General features: G+C 44.0%; 1 protein-coding gene across 5 annotated transcripts in view; it reads left to right on the top strand.

Annotated features, from left to right (window-relative positions):
- Positions 1-14,930, top strand: part of MYH11 (myosin heavy chain 11) — a 140,670-nt gene that overhangs the window by 79,991 nt on the left and 45,749 nt on the right. For all 5 annotated transcript variants that reach the window (XM_036824594.1, XM_036824593.1, XM_036824592.1 and 2 more), the window contains 4 exons: positions 1,520-1,612; positions 4,701-4,764; positions 6,645-6,743; positions 9,959-10,102. In XM_036824594.1, coding sequence (XP_036680489.1) covers positions 1,520-1,612; positions 4,701-4,764; positions 6,645-6,743; positions 9,959-10,102 — 400 coding nt within the window. The remainder of the gene's footprint in view (positions 1-1,519; positions 1,613-4,700; positions 4,765-6,644; positions 6,744-9,958; positions 10,103-14,930) is intronic.

The raw sequence follows: 14,930 nt of genomic DNA, 5'->3' as shown, positions 1-14,930 counted from the left end.
CAAGAGATCCTAGCGTGTGCTAGGATCACACTCAATCCATCTTAGTTAGACCTGGGCGGCAGTGTCATGGATGAATCAGAAGGAGAATCAGGCTTCTTTTATGGGATCTGCTCCTGTGTGACTTTGGCTAAGTCACTTAACTTCTCTGAGCCACTGTCTCATCATCCATAAAATGAGTGGTTTGGACCAGATCTCCATGTTCAAAGCTCTCCTGAGAAGGATCTTTTGGCCCCAGCAGCTGGAACTCCCATTCTAGGAAGGGACCTTTTTTCTGGGGATATTGGGACCCCAAGTTTGTGTTGACAGAAGTGACCCCATTAGTCTTCTTCCTACTAGTCAAGCAAAGCCCTTTGCTCTCATTGTAAATTTCCACAAGTCCCAATTATGGAGATTCCACTGTGGCTGGGATTTTCACAGAGATGACACTTTCATCTTCTTTGGGAGCTGTGAAGGAGGAGGGCATGTGAATAAATAGACACGTAAATTAGTAGCTTCCTGTTCTGTTCCTTTAGGGACAGCCACCCATGATGGCCTCCTGGTGCATAGAGGAGCAGGGAGAAAGCTGTGCACTCCCTTTTCCCTTCTAGAACCTTTCCCAGCTTCTTTTTAGCCCAGCCCAACTGCCCTGAAAAAGAGGACAGGGGAACCAGCAGAGAAAACAGGAGAAAGCCCTCAGGACCCATACTTCCCAGGGTCGGCCTGGAGGAGGAGCTGGGTGGGAGAGCTGCTGAGCCAGTCCACAGCCGCCGTGTCGTGGGGATAGGCAGAGAGCAGCTCGATGCTTCCTGGCATGATTTACCTTGTTGGCCCTTTCCTGCAACAATTAATCACGTGACCGCGTTTGTGCACAGGAGCCCCCTCAGTGGGGGCCGATGGGCTGTGTACAGTCTCAGCTGCATTTAACCTGATGAATGGAGCTCAAGCAACCTGCTTTGAAGCTTTGTTCTGCAGTCGGTTTGAAGTATTCCCGGTGGGTTTTGCGCATTCCTTACTTGTCTTCCATAGGAGACTTCAGAAAACTGGTCCTGAGAAAGGAAAAATTGCAACTTTAAAAAATTGGACTAAAACCATCAGGAGAAGGGTTGTAGTGATTTAGCTTGAAGAAAGCTGCTTGTCAAACATAAGCAGCAGCAGGACTGCCGTGTACAGCAGGGCAGGTTGTGCACTGCACAACTCCATGGATTCACTATGATGTAAATGACATCCTGGTGTTGTACAGTGTGGCAGTTCTCAGTGGCAATGATGTCACATAGATGAGCAGGCCCTATCTAGGAAAAAGTGGCCTTCCTAGGTGATGTCCTTACAGATGTCCCGGCTATAAGAAGGCTCAGACATTTGTTTCTCTTCTGAAATCCTTGAGTAAATCTGGACATTAGCATTGGGGGTGTCAGATGGGTAGGTGATAGGATAGGAGAGAACCTGTGGGTTAAGGGCAGAGTTTTGTGACAACATCTGTCCAGGGCAGAGCTGTCAGTGTCTGCGTCACTTTCTCCAATAACTAGATGTGAATGAATTTTAGGGTGAGCTGGAAAAGCAGCTTCTACAAGCAAACCCCATCCTGGAGGCTTTTGGCAACGCCAAAACTGTCAAGAACGACAACTCCTCACGATTTGTAAGTAGCAAAGCCACATGGGTTTTCTGGAAAAGGCTCGGGTCCCCTGGTGTCACCTCCTGCCTGAGAATGCAGAGTATGTGTGTGCAGGGGACGTCTGAGGCTGAAGGGATGGAGGTGTGCATTGCAACAGCATTTTGCTCTGCATCTCCAGTTCTCTCTTGACCTTACAACCCTGCAAGTGCTCCAGCCACTCACTCCCTCATTCATTCACTCACTATTCATTCAACAAATATTCATTCAGCATCTGCTATATACTAGGCTCCCTGTTAGAATTTGACATTCATAATTCATTCAGTAAATATTTACTGAGCACCTAGTAAGTGCTAGACACTTATACCCAATACTCATTTATTTATTCAGCAAAACATGCATTGAGTACCTACTATGTACCAAGCACATGCAAGTTTCAATAAACATTTATTACGCACCCACTGTATACAATCATTCTGGCAGGCATTTTTACACACACCATTCTCTCTCTCTCTCTCTCTCTTCACTTGGCTCATTTTCATTAAACACCTACTGTATAGCAGACCCTGAACTAGACAGCAAACAATTCAGACGTGGTTCCAGCCTTCACAAAGCTTGTGGCCTAGTTGGGGAGCCAACAGTCAATGAGGCAGGACTTCCCACACAGGCTTTCCCAGGTTCCAAGGGCCACCCCCCGCCTTTCTCACCTGAGCCTAATGGGGGCAGGAGAACCCTGAACACAGGTGGTTGATGACACTTAGACAAAAATTATCTTGTTGTACAAAAGAAGTGGGGGCCTCCACTCCATAGGAGAGTCAGAAAGATACTTCTTTTTTTTAAGAGGAATGATGCTTTTTTAAAAAATTATTTTATTTATTTATTTTTGGCTGTGTTGGGTCTTTGTTGCTGTGCGTGGGCTTTCTCTAGTTGATGCGAGCAGGGGCTACTCTTTGTTGCGGTGCGTGGGTTTCTCATTGCGGTGGCTTTTCTTGTTGTGGAACGTGGGCTCTAGGCGCACAGGCTTCAGTAGTTGTGGCATGAGGGCTCAGTATTTATGGCTTGCGGGTTCTAGAGCACAGGCTCAGTAGTTGTGGCACATGGGCCTCGTTTTGCTCCGCAGCATGTGAGATCTTCCCGGACCAGGGCTCCAACCCGTGTCCCCTGCATTGACAGGCAGATTCTTAACCACTGCGCCACCTGGGAAGCCCAGAAAGATACTTTGATGAGGAAGTTTGGAGGAAAGACTGCATCTGAATTCCACTAGTGAGGAGGCCCCTTCTGATGTGTGGGTGCCCCTCTGAACTGTCAGTCACCAGATGGGACCCTGTGAAAAACTCTTTGTGGAAACCTCTGCCCCGCCCATGTAGAGCTGCTCTGTGGGTATCTCTGTGTCCTGCATATTCACACGCATGGGCCCCAGCCTTGTCAACCCCAAGACCCACTTCTTATTACAAGTAATTATGCAGTGTTCCCTTTCCTTCCCTGAAAAATTAGAGTCATAGATTACATCACCTACTACACACATCAGATTAAAAAAAAAAATAGCACAATGCCCTTGCTATAATATGAAGGAGAAATAAAACAATTCATAATTAAAATGTGCATTTCAGCATATCAGTTCTCGGGCCAGATCACATATGAAGACACAATGAACTAGTCAGACACTTGCATTTATATCCAGAATCACTGTGACCTTGACAGCTACAAATGCAGGCTGAGACGAGGGGGGGTTCGTCTGGGGACTGAAGCCATGGGATGGGATTTTCCAGAATGATGACATACTCTTTGGAAAGCTCTGAACCAAAGAACAATTTGCTCTCGAGTTACATGGATATGACATTCCTACATGAGAACAACATTAACATTTTTTGTGTGTTTTTATCTAAAACACCGTTAGGGTCTAGGCTCAGCTAATTATAAACAGGTTTTTCACCTCCGTGAGTGTCAGGTGGGACATTTGAAAGTTATAGGGTAGGTGGCTAATGCTTGGTGTCTGGGACTCTCTTGGTCATTGCAGGATGCCCAGCATCCTTGGCCCCTGTCCACTAAGAGCAGTAGCTGCCACCGTCATGTAACAATTCCAGTCCCTCCCCCAGATTTCCAAAATCCTCTTGGGGTTTGTGTTGGCTGCACCAAGAAGCACTGCATTTGTGCGTTGCAACCCAGTGCAGAGTTTCTAGGATGTCAGTAAATGAGAGCAAATTCAAAGTGAATCCCTGAAATGTCCCCACTCACTGGTGCCCCAGGCCTTCTCGGGAGGAAGGCAAGATGGCTCCAGGACCAGCAGGTTCCTCTGTTACAGTTGCAATGACGTTCATGGTCCTGAATCATCCTAAGAAAGAGTGAGGGTTTTGTCGAGGCCCAAGCAAGCCTAGGGGATGGTGCCTCCCACCATGTAATCACAGCTGTTAAGAAAGCAGGAAAAGGGCCGGTGCTGCCAGATGCGGGACCTGGCTGTCCTTGGTTTTGTGGTTCGGCTGAGGCAGAAGGCAGGTGGATTGGCATCTTTTCCAAGTGGAGAGATCTGATGGGCCCCGGGGCTGGGGCCATGGCCCAGCCCTGCCTACAGAGCCTCCTATGCAGATAGCGTGGCTCCCTGGCATCACTGTTCATGCTCACCTGCCCCAAAGAAGCGGTTTAATTTGCAGCTGGATGAACTTGGGCTTGATTGATCATGGAGGCCCAGCGTGTTTCTGGGCAGGGGGACAGCGGGGGAGGCCTCCAGCCACTGGGTGTGGCAAAACGTGCCTTCTACTCATGGCTCTACCTGTTAGGAGCACTACCACACTGGGCAGGTCCCACTAGCTCTCTTGGCCTCAGTCTCCCCACCTTTAAAATGGGGAGAGCTATGATGGGCTGAGGGTCATTGCAAGAGCAAGTGAAATTGATTTGAGAAAGTGTTTTCTAAGTTCCTCTGTCGCCATAAGGCCCTCGATCTTCCCAGCTCAGGAGATGCTGACCTGTGAGATTCTTGAGTGTTTGCAAGAATCTCTCTCTGGTTTTTTTCTTTTTCCCTTGAATGTTCCTTGACTTCTCTCTCCCCACGTGCCTGCAGCATGAGGGTGAGGGGCTGAGGCTGGGGAATCCACCATGAACTGTGTTTTCCTGTTGGCAGGGCAAATTTATCCGCATCAACTTTGACGTCACGGGTTACATCGTGGGAGCCAACATTGAGACATGTATCCTTTGCTGAGCCTGGGCCACCTGGGGCTCCCACCCTTGGTCCCACCAACCTCCTGCCCAGAGCCTGAGGGGGGCACAAGAGCCACCCCTCTCTCCCTAGGCTCTTGGGTGCCATCCAGAACAAATCTCCCCTGGGGTTGTTTTCCCTTAACAACAAGCCTTGTAGTGTGGTGGTCCCCAGGTTTGGGGACCTCAAGCAGCCTGTGTTTGATTCTGAGTGGACCTCTTCCTAGCTGAGCGACCTTGGGCTAGTTACTCAACCTCTCTGTGCCTCGTCAGTGAAATGGGGATGATAATAATACCTGCCTCATAGAGGTGTCGTGAGAATCAAGTGAATTAATTCATGTAAAGCTCTTAGAACCATGACAGAATAAGGGCTGGTTGAACATCGGCTATCGTGAGAACTTTGCTTCATCCTTTTCGAGCCAGGGTCCAAGGCTCAACCCGGACCCCTTGTCCTTCTTAGGAACAGAGCAGCTCCAGCCCACAGATAGGACATCAATGGAAACAGAACTTTCCCAGAGGAACAGCCTGCTTCTGGCAAAGCAAGCAGGAAGCTGTTTCTGTAAATCTAAGGAATGAGAATTCCGCCAGCCCACCGGTGCCCCCTCGTGCTCCTTAACATCCCAGAGGGGGCTCAGGGCATGGCTGGGGTCAACTAACCAGGCCCCATCCCCACCTCCCAGAGCTGGGCAGGGATTAAATGAGATACAGCAAAAGACACCCATATTCTCCTACGGGCGGATAAGGAGACCATAAATAGCCTCGTGTGGGCTCAGAACAGGTAAGGCCACCAGCTGAGTTCTGGTTTTCAGAAGTTTCTGGATTTGGGAATTGCAGATGAGAGTTTGTGACCCTGTATAATAAGAGGCGTTGGGAGGAGAAATTAGTCTACATGACCTGACATGACAGAGTTGTGGGGGGGGACACAGTCTAATCCAATGGATTTGGGGGCACAGAGAAGAAGTGATCATTCATTCTTCAGTGGTTAGGGTTTTGCAGATTTTGTTACAGTCAAGTAGAGCCTGGTTCTTACATGGGGAAATCCACCTGGTACAAGAGCCCAACCACCCGTGTGCCTCCCCACCATCCCCTCCCCCCATGGCAGAACAGCTCTCCTTAGATTGATTAGTGGGTCATGTTTACAGTCTCCTGAGGCTAGGCAGCTAGTCAGCTGGGTCAAGGTCACTCAGCCAGCCAGAACTGGTACCCAGCTCTTGAAGCCCAGCCCCTTGTCTGGGGTGGTTTTGGTCACCGCAGACACTTGGCATTGTCACTTCCTAGCTCTGTGCTCCTGGGAAATGAGCCTTCCCTGAGCTTCCCTGGGCCTCAGTTTCCCTATATTGAAAAGCACTTAGCTTCTAGGATAGTTTGTGAGGTTTAAATGAGAAAATGCACGTCAAACATTTAGCACAGGGATTAACAAATCATAGAGGGTGTAATTATTTTTACTCTGTAATATCTAAAGACAGCTCACTCTACAGAAGAGGAGCTGGTGATGGCTGCAGGGGAAACATCTCATTTCGTGCCCCTCCCATAAGTCTTTCATCCTGGAGTCCTTTGACTCCTGTCTTTTTATGCTTTTTTCCCCACTCTGTTCCCCTCACTTTCCCCGGCACTGGGGCCTGCCAGCAGCACCCAGTGGTCTCATTTTGGATCTGTGAGCCAGAACTGGAAGGTCAACTCATGTGGACCAGGCATGGATGGCTTGACTCTGCCCCAGCAATCAGACTCTTCAGAACACTCCAGGGAACCTCTCCCGGGTCCTGGAGATTTCCCCTCCAGCAGCTGGTGTGACAAGGATTGGGGAGGAAGGTCATGCTCGCACAAGAGGTACACGTGGTATCCCTGGGATTCTTAACTCCTCCCAAACCAGATCTGCTAGAAAAGTCACGGGCGATTCGCCAAGCCAGAGACGAGAGGACGTTCCACATCTTTTACTATCTGATTGCTGGAGCCAAGGAGAAGATGAGAAGTAAGTGATGAGCAAGGACGTGTGTTGGGAGATCTCAGCCCTCCCTTTCATCATGATCCAGGGTTAATCGATCGGCTGTTAACACAGAGTCTGAGATCCTGCCAGGGAAAGAGCTACACATCTCTAGGCAGCATCTCCTTTGTGTGAGTGAGTGTGGCTTCTGTTCAGTCATTCTCATTTACTGAGCACCTACTATGTGACATAGTAGATGTCCATTTCAGTTAGGCATTAAATAATTAATTAATCAAGCCCAGTTAGACTGGATGACATCAAGTCCAAATAGACACAATCTGTGCCTTCCAGGAAGGGAGAAAGACAATTGCCATATTTGCACGTTTATAGAACTTACAGGTATTTAAGAGGCATTCTGATTTTATAAGGAATTTGGAAGGGCAGTGGAACCAAGCACTTTTCATTATTCCTGTTTTGAAAATAACTTTGAATTGACCTTTTTGTAGGGCAGGGGTCACCTATATTTTTCTGTAAAGAACCAGATAGTAAATCTCTTAGGTTCTGTAGGCCACATGGTTTTTGTCACAACTACTCAGCTCTGCTGTTGTAATGCAGAAGCAGCCATAGGCAATGCCTAAACCAATGGGCAAAGCTATACTACAATAGAATTTTATTTACAAAAATAGGAATGTGCTGTAGTTTGCTGCCCTCTGTTGTAAGGAAAATATTTTTCACATAAAAACTATATACTGTATACCAGACTCCAATAGGAAATTATACATTCTAGGCATGTAGAACAGTTAATCTACTAACTGCAAAGAATATACAAATCACAGCTGAAAAAAGGAGTATACCAGTCAATACAAGTACATAGTATGGTCTACATTCTAGTAATAAGTTTAAGTCCTAAATTTTAGGGGAACAGTACAAATTTTGCTTCCCATCAGTTTTATGACCCGTGGTTAGTTATTTTGCTTAGAAAATTACCAAAAGGACGTGTGGGCTGGTACCTTTGCTGTGATGAGGTGTATTGCAACGTTCCACCACTAGGGGAAGCAGCGTTCCTTATTTAATCTTGTTGCTTGGCACCTAGAGCAATTTTGGATAAAAGGGGGGAGGCGGAATGGATGTTAGACAGTGGCACATAGGTAAATTAGCAGTTATAGTGCAGACACGATGGCGTGGCCCAAAGAGAAGCGTTTATATTTTTCTTCCACCTCTTTGGCACCAAAGTCAACAGTTTTGTTGTTTGGTAACCTGGGTTCCAGTTTTGTGCTCTGCCTCCGGTCTTCCAGAAATCAAGAGAGGATAAAGTCAACAACTGAGATCCCTAGGAACCACTTGTATGCTTGATGATAGATCTGGGAAGAGGTTAGGCTTTTAGGGGGAATCAAATATTTCCACATGTATCCATGGTCTGGATAATGAAATATTGGCAAAGACTCAAATCCTTGTGACTTTAATCAGGCATTTCAATTAATCCAAAGGCTTAACTGGTGTCTCGGGTCAACTTAACCTCGAGTTTATCAAGTAGCTTCCTAGTGACTTGACCCAGGAAAACCCTTTGTTTAAAAAGAAAAGCATCTTGCTGAATTCCCTCCAAAAGTATAATCAAATCCAGCCTAATTAAAGATTGATCTGGAAGAGGACACTTGATATATTGGACAGTGTCATAAAAGCAAATAGTATAAGAAAAAAAGAAGCAATTATAAATTTGGGAGAGAAAGGGATGAATAACAACAAAGGAATGTAGCTACAGAGTATGACTTTTCAGAGAATAATATTTAATAGATGTCATAAACAAGGAGTTGACAAATATTTTTACTAAAGGGCCAGATAGTCCGTATTTTAGGCTTTGGGGATCATTTGGTTTTTCTTGCAACTACTCAACTCTGGCTGCTATTGTAGCATGAAAGCAGCTGTAGAAAATAGACAAGGAGATGGGAGTGCTTGTTTCAATAAAACTTTATTTACAAATAAGAACCTGCTATATAAAAAAATAAAAATAAAATTCAAAAATTCAAAAAAAAAAGAACCTGCTATTTAAAAAAATAAACTAAATAAAATTTTTAAAAAAGAGCCTGCTGTGTAAAAACATAAAAATAAAATTAAAAAAAAAAACTTTATTTACAAAGATAACCAGCAGACCAGATTTACCAATCCCTAATATAAGCCTTTTCTACTGATTCAGCTAGAAATAGTTTGAGAAGAGGGAGGCTAAATTGTAAAAGCAATTGTAAGAGCACTAAATCTTTTGCCACCATAGCAGGAAGTCAATAGATAATATCTAATTTTGACATATCCAGAAGTAGCCATTAATATGATATATAAAAGTAATATATAGTAAGCCTATTATATAGAGAGATAATGATAACTACCAGAAAAAAACAGTTAAAAGAGATAAAAGCAGTTATTGTAGGGTAAGGTAGGAGTTGCAGAAAAGATGGGACAAGCAATTGGTGTTTTTATTATAAACCTTTAGATAGTAATTAATTTTTTTCTCATAAATATATTTATTAAGCTTAACATGTTTGGTGAAGATAGGACAAAATCAACTATTACACAACATATATAGAACAAAAATCACATTGTTAATTAGATGTCCAAAAAGATATATATGGTAAAATCATATACAGCTAGAGAATTATTTGATTATTAAAGAAGGAAAAACTGGGGTGATTCAGGGACAAATGCTGATGAAGGTTGTAAAACGAGGGTGCCTTTTTCCTCCCTCGGGATGCTCGTCAAGTTCACATTAAATTCTGTTTGATCAGTGTTGACTAGAAGCTGCAAGTTGCATTTCTCAGGCTCTTAGTATGAGCTTCATATCAATACCTCAGTCATTGATTTTTAAAATCCATGTGTATGTGTGATTTTGATAAAAGTTTAATAAATGGATGGATAAAGATTAATCTAACTTTTCAGACAGCTTTGTTCCTGAAGGCAGGGTACTTTTGGGCAACTGAGATAAAGGTGTATCTTCCTCTGGGTAGATGCAATGTCCTGTCAGGGGTCATGGCTTAGCAAGTGGAGCCAAGGCTGGATTTCAGCTGCCAGGCACCCTGGGGCAGTGCACAACCTGCACCACTGTATGAGGTGGGTGATGGCTTCTATGCGATGAAGCAGAAGGAAGGTTTAAACTGTCCAAGTCTTGGGAAAGGGAAAGAAATTATGATGGGCCAGACCTTTTACCAGGTTCCTGTCTCCTGTTCAAAGTAGAAGTGTGCCTTCCTGACCACCACGCCGTCTTCCTCTCCTTCTAGATGACTTGCTTTTGGAGGGCTTCAACAACTACACATTCCTCTCCAACGGATTTGTGCCCATCCCGGCAGCCCAGGACGATGAGATGTTCCAGGAAACCGTGGAGGCCATGGCGATCATGGGCTTCAATGACGAGGAGCAGCTGTGTAAGTCTCCCCACCTTGAGGCGGGGTGCTGGTGAGGAGAGCGAGGTGCCTGCTCTCGGTACTGATACCAGAAAAGCTTTACCGAGAGTCCAGGCTCTTGTTCAACTCGTCCAAAAGAATTTGGGCAAGGAACACAAGGCACTAAGGAAAAAAATAAGCACACACACACACACACACACACAGGTGCACACACATATACTGAGGCCGAGGAGCAAGAGAACAAAGAAGTTTATTTAGTGCAGAAGTGAAAACTACACACTCGAAGAAGAGTGTGGGCATCCTCGTGAGTGAGGGGTGCCCCGCAAGGTTGTTGATCCCCCTTTTATCTTATTTTTAGCCCTTTGAATGGGTGGAATGTTTAGCCTTTTTGATTAGGGGTGGAATGTTCATTGAGGGGAAGGCTGAGGTGTGGCCTGGATTACACCAGGTTGCATCAGCCCCCAGTCTTGTGCCTTTTTCTGCTGAAACCACTGTACCTGTGCTCTAAGAGATGTTTTCCCTTAAATTTTCCTTTGCTAGTCAAGCGCCACAGGTGAAAAGTCTTATAGGGTCATCAGCAACCTGTGCATTTTTATTGTGCATGCTCTACAGTTTTATTGGTCAGTTTCTTGCTCAGATGTTATAAAATTTCTGTGTTAGATACCATTCCTCCATGCGTCTTGGCCTCATTAAGTGCAAAACAAAGAGGTGGCTTTGCCTTCTGCCTAATGCCTATACATGAGGAGGCTGTCCTTGGGCCCGGCCCTGTCTTTCCTGCCTCAGGACCACTGGAATTAGTTAGGGACTTTTCTCTGGTCAGGACAGATTTCTGCTCTCTGAATTCCCCACTCCCTCAAAAAAAAGGAGAAGAAGAAAAATTAATATTACTTTAGGTGGTTTATTGGTGTTTTAGAAAGGTGGCTGCATGAGTTATGGCTCTTTTGGTTACAAGTGACCAAATTGGCTTAAGCAAAAAGGAAAATGATTCACTCATAGAGCTGAAAAATTCAGGGATACTGGTTTTAGGAACAGCAAATTCTAGGGACTCAAAGAATGTCTTTAGAACTTGGTCTTGCAACAGCATTGTCTTTAAGTAGGCAGTAGTTTCTTGGCAACAAAATAGCTGCTATGGCTCCAGCCCTTACATCCATTGGGTTTATGTCCAGCAGAAATGAGCAGAGTGGATTCCCTGCCTGCATCCCTGAATGGAGTCACATTGCCTAGGTTGACATGCATATTCCTGAGCTACTCACAATGAGCCAGGGTTGTAGAAAGCTCTGTTATGTCTCTTTGTTATGGTCTCGATTCCATTCTTGGAGCTGGAGGTAGAGAGGTTGTTGGCCTCATTGAGAACATGTAGGCAGAGGGGAGGGGGAGTAATTGAGGCAGTAGGTGTACTTGGGTTCTTCCTGGAAAGGCAGTTCTGGTGATGGACCAATATTGATCAATATCATCAACCAATGACCAAGAAACACATTTCGTCCTGAGAATAGGAAAGCTCATAGAGATATTTCTGGTTTCCATACTGTGCAAGAAACACTTTTTCTTCTGGGTTAGATATGCCTCAATACTCAAGGTTAATCTCTTTTGGGAACACCAGGACAAGATTGTGGAAAATTTCGCTTTCTTCCCACGCCCACACCCCTTTGGAGCCCCAGAATAATGGCTACAGTTGCCAAAATGAAACGTATAAGGAAGGGCAGCTCCTTCAGAGATAACTTGGGGCCCAGAAAAAAGAAGGCTCCATGAATGAGATAACAAATGGGTGGCGTTTGTGGGTTTTGGCCAGGATCCTACTTCAGAATCCAGTGCTTACAGCATCCCTTCCTTAATGACATCAGCTCTGCAAGAATGATTCATTTTATTTGGAACATGAGTCAGTTTTTACTTCTAATCTTTGTTTTTAAAAAAAATACAACTGATGATTAAGTACTTGCTGAAGGCCAGATATTTGCTAAATCCCTTTTTTTTTTTTTTTTTTTTGGGATTTCCCTGGCGGTCCAGTGATTGGGACTTCGCCTGCCAGTGCAGGGGGTGAGGGTTCGATCCCTGGTCAGGGAGCTAAGATTCCCAGATGCCTCGCGGCCAAAAAATCAAGGCATAAAACAGAATCAATATTGTAACAAATTCAATAAAGACTTTAAAAATGGTCCACATCAAAAAAAAATCTTTAAAAAAAAAAGAAATTAATGGGGTGGAAAGGACCATATACACAAATAAACAGATAGTGACATCATGACAGGTACCTTAAAAGAGACACAAATTACACTCAGAAGTCCAGAGACTGTAACAAGTAGCAGAAATATCATTTACATAATTGTGACTTTAAGTACAATGCTCCATGGGAAAGTAATGGCATAAGAATTTCCAATCCACTGTAATAAGAAACACAAGTTTGTAGGTGACCTTTTTTGTCCCACAATGAAAGGTCTTAAATGTCAGGGCTATATTTCCTTTTTTTTTTTTAATTTTTAAATTTTATTTTATTTATTTTTTTATACAGCAAGCTCTTATTAGTCATCAATTTTATACACATCAGTGTATACATGTCAATTCCAATTGCCCAGTTCATCCCACCACCATCCCCACCCCGCTGCGGCTTTCCCCCCTTGGTGTCCATACATTTGTTCTCTACATCTGTGTCTCAACTTCTGCCCCACAAACCGGTTCATCTGTACCATTTTTCTAGGTTCCACACACATGCGTTAATATACGATATTTGTTTTTCTCTTTCTGACTTATTTCACTCTGTATGACAGTCTCTAGATCCATCCACGTCTTAACAAATGACCCAATTTTGTTCCTTTTTATGGCTGAGTAATATTCCATTGTATATATGTACCACAACTTCTTTGTCCATTCGTCTGTCGATGGGCATTTAGGTTGCTTCCATGACCTGGCTATTGTAAATAGTGCTGCAATGAACATTGGGGTGCATGTGTCTTTTTGAATTACGGTTTTCTCTGGGTATATGCCCAGTAGTGGGATTGCTGGATCATATGGTAACTCTATTTTTAGTTTTTTAAGGAACCTCCATACTGTTCTCCATAGTGGCTGTATCAATTTATATTCCCACCAACAGTGCAAGAGGGTTCCCTTTTCTCCACACCCTCTCCAGCATTTGTTGTTTGTAGATTTTCTGATGATGCCCATTCTACCTGGTATGAGGTGATACATTGTAGTTTTGATTTTCATTTCTCTAATAATTGGTGATGTTGAGCAGCTTTTCATGTGCTTCTTGGCCATCTTTATGTCTTCTTTGGAGAAATGTCTATTTAGGTCTTCTGCCCATTTTTGGATTGGGTTGTTTGTTTCTTTAATATTGAGCTGCATGAGCTGTTTATATATTTTGGAGATTAATCCTTTGTCCGTTGATTCGTTTGCAAATATTTTCTCCCATTCTGAGGGGGTTGTCTTTTTGTCTTGTTTATGGTTTCCTTTGCTGTGCAAAAGCTTTTAAGTTTCATTAGGTCCCATTTGTTTATTTTTGTTTTTATTTCCATTACTCTAGGAGGTGGTCAAAAAAGATCTTGCTGTGATTTATGTCAAAGAGTATTCTTCCTATGTTTTCCTCTAAGAGTGCTAAATCCCCTTTTTAAAAAAATGTACCAGAACGTTCAGTTTTATTTAAATACTAAAAAACTGAAACAAACTAAAATATTGATTGATAGAAACCTTATTCAATTATTGGTTGACCTTATGAAAGAAAGCAACGGGACCTTTTAAATGGTCTTAGAAAGACATTGCCTTACGTGGAAATGCTTCTAATATATTTAAAGTGAAGACATCAGGGAACAAAGCAATGTGCTAAATGCTTTATATGCATTATTTAATATCACAACAACCCTAAGGGGTGGCCATTATTACCTCAATTTGCAGATGAGGAAACTGAGGTACAGAGAAGTAAAGGAACTTACCCAAGGACACACTGTTGGAGCTGGGACTCACTCGGGTCTCATGGAATCCCAAGCCCCACTTTATGATTCACTGTGCTCTGTTTTTGTCTGTGGGAAGGTGGCTTTTGTCCTTTAAACTTAAAAATAAAGATCTGTGTCAGAACCAAGGTATGGAAACCAAGGTTAGAAGGGGCCCAGAATGTTCTACACTGTGGACTCGCTTTGCTGGGTGATAAGTGATGCAGAAGCCCACCATGAGATGGTGGTCCCTTCTCTAGTCCCCTTCAGTTCTTCTGATGACTTTCAAAGAGAGGAGCAGTTTGGCACCTACTAGGTCTTCAGCCCCTCCCTGACACTTGCTAATCACCCTTTTAACCCTGGAGAGCAGACCCCAGGTCCAGCACCTTGGGCAGGCCCTAGCCTCTTGCTAGCATTTGATAATATGGTTTATCTTTCCTGTATTTATTTTTATAGTTTCCATCTGTTTATGGCAAGGGAAGCTGATTTTTCACTTAAGATAAAGTTTTCTACTTAAGTGAATCATAGGAAAGAGAAGTGAATGTAAAGAAAAATGTTAAGTGAATAGTAGAACAGGCGGTATGCCTATAGAACAAGCATTAGGATGAGGGTGTACAAATGACTGACACCCATGGGACACGGACTTAGACCAGTGTGTATACCAACCTTGATTATAAATCTAGGGCTACTCCCAACCCTCCCCGAAGAAGCCAAAGGAAAATGGGGAGCTGAGGGTGGTGTCAGGCCTAAGCCCTGGAGCTGCATGAGGTTCCAGGTGACCGGTCTCCTCTGGTTCCTGGACTTTAGCAAGGGAGAATTATTTGCCCTAGATTGCACAGGGAGCTAGAACAGTATAAGACCATCATAATCATTGTGACATCATAGCAACTACTTTTTATTGAGCACTGCCCGGGTTTAGGTGTTATGCATTTAAT

This window comes from Balaenoptera musculus, chromosome 15 (assembly GCF_009873245.2).
Source record: "Balaenoptera musculus isolate JJ_BM4_2016_0621 chromosome 15, mBalMus1.pri.v3, whole genome shotgun sequence".
Lineage (NCBI taxonomy): Eukaryota > Metazoa > Chordata > Mammalia > Artiodactyla > Balaenopteridae > Balaenoptera > Balaenoptera musculus.
This window is presented reverse-complemented; position numbering and strand designations above follow the sequence as displayed.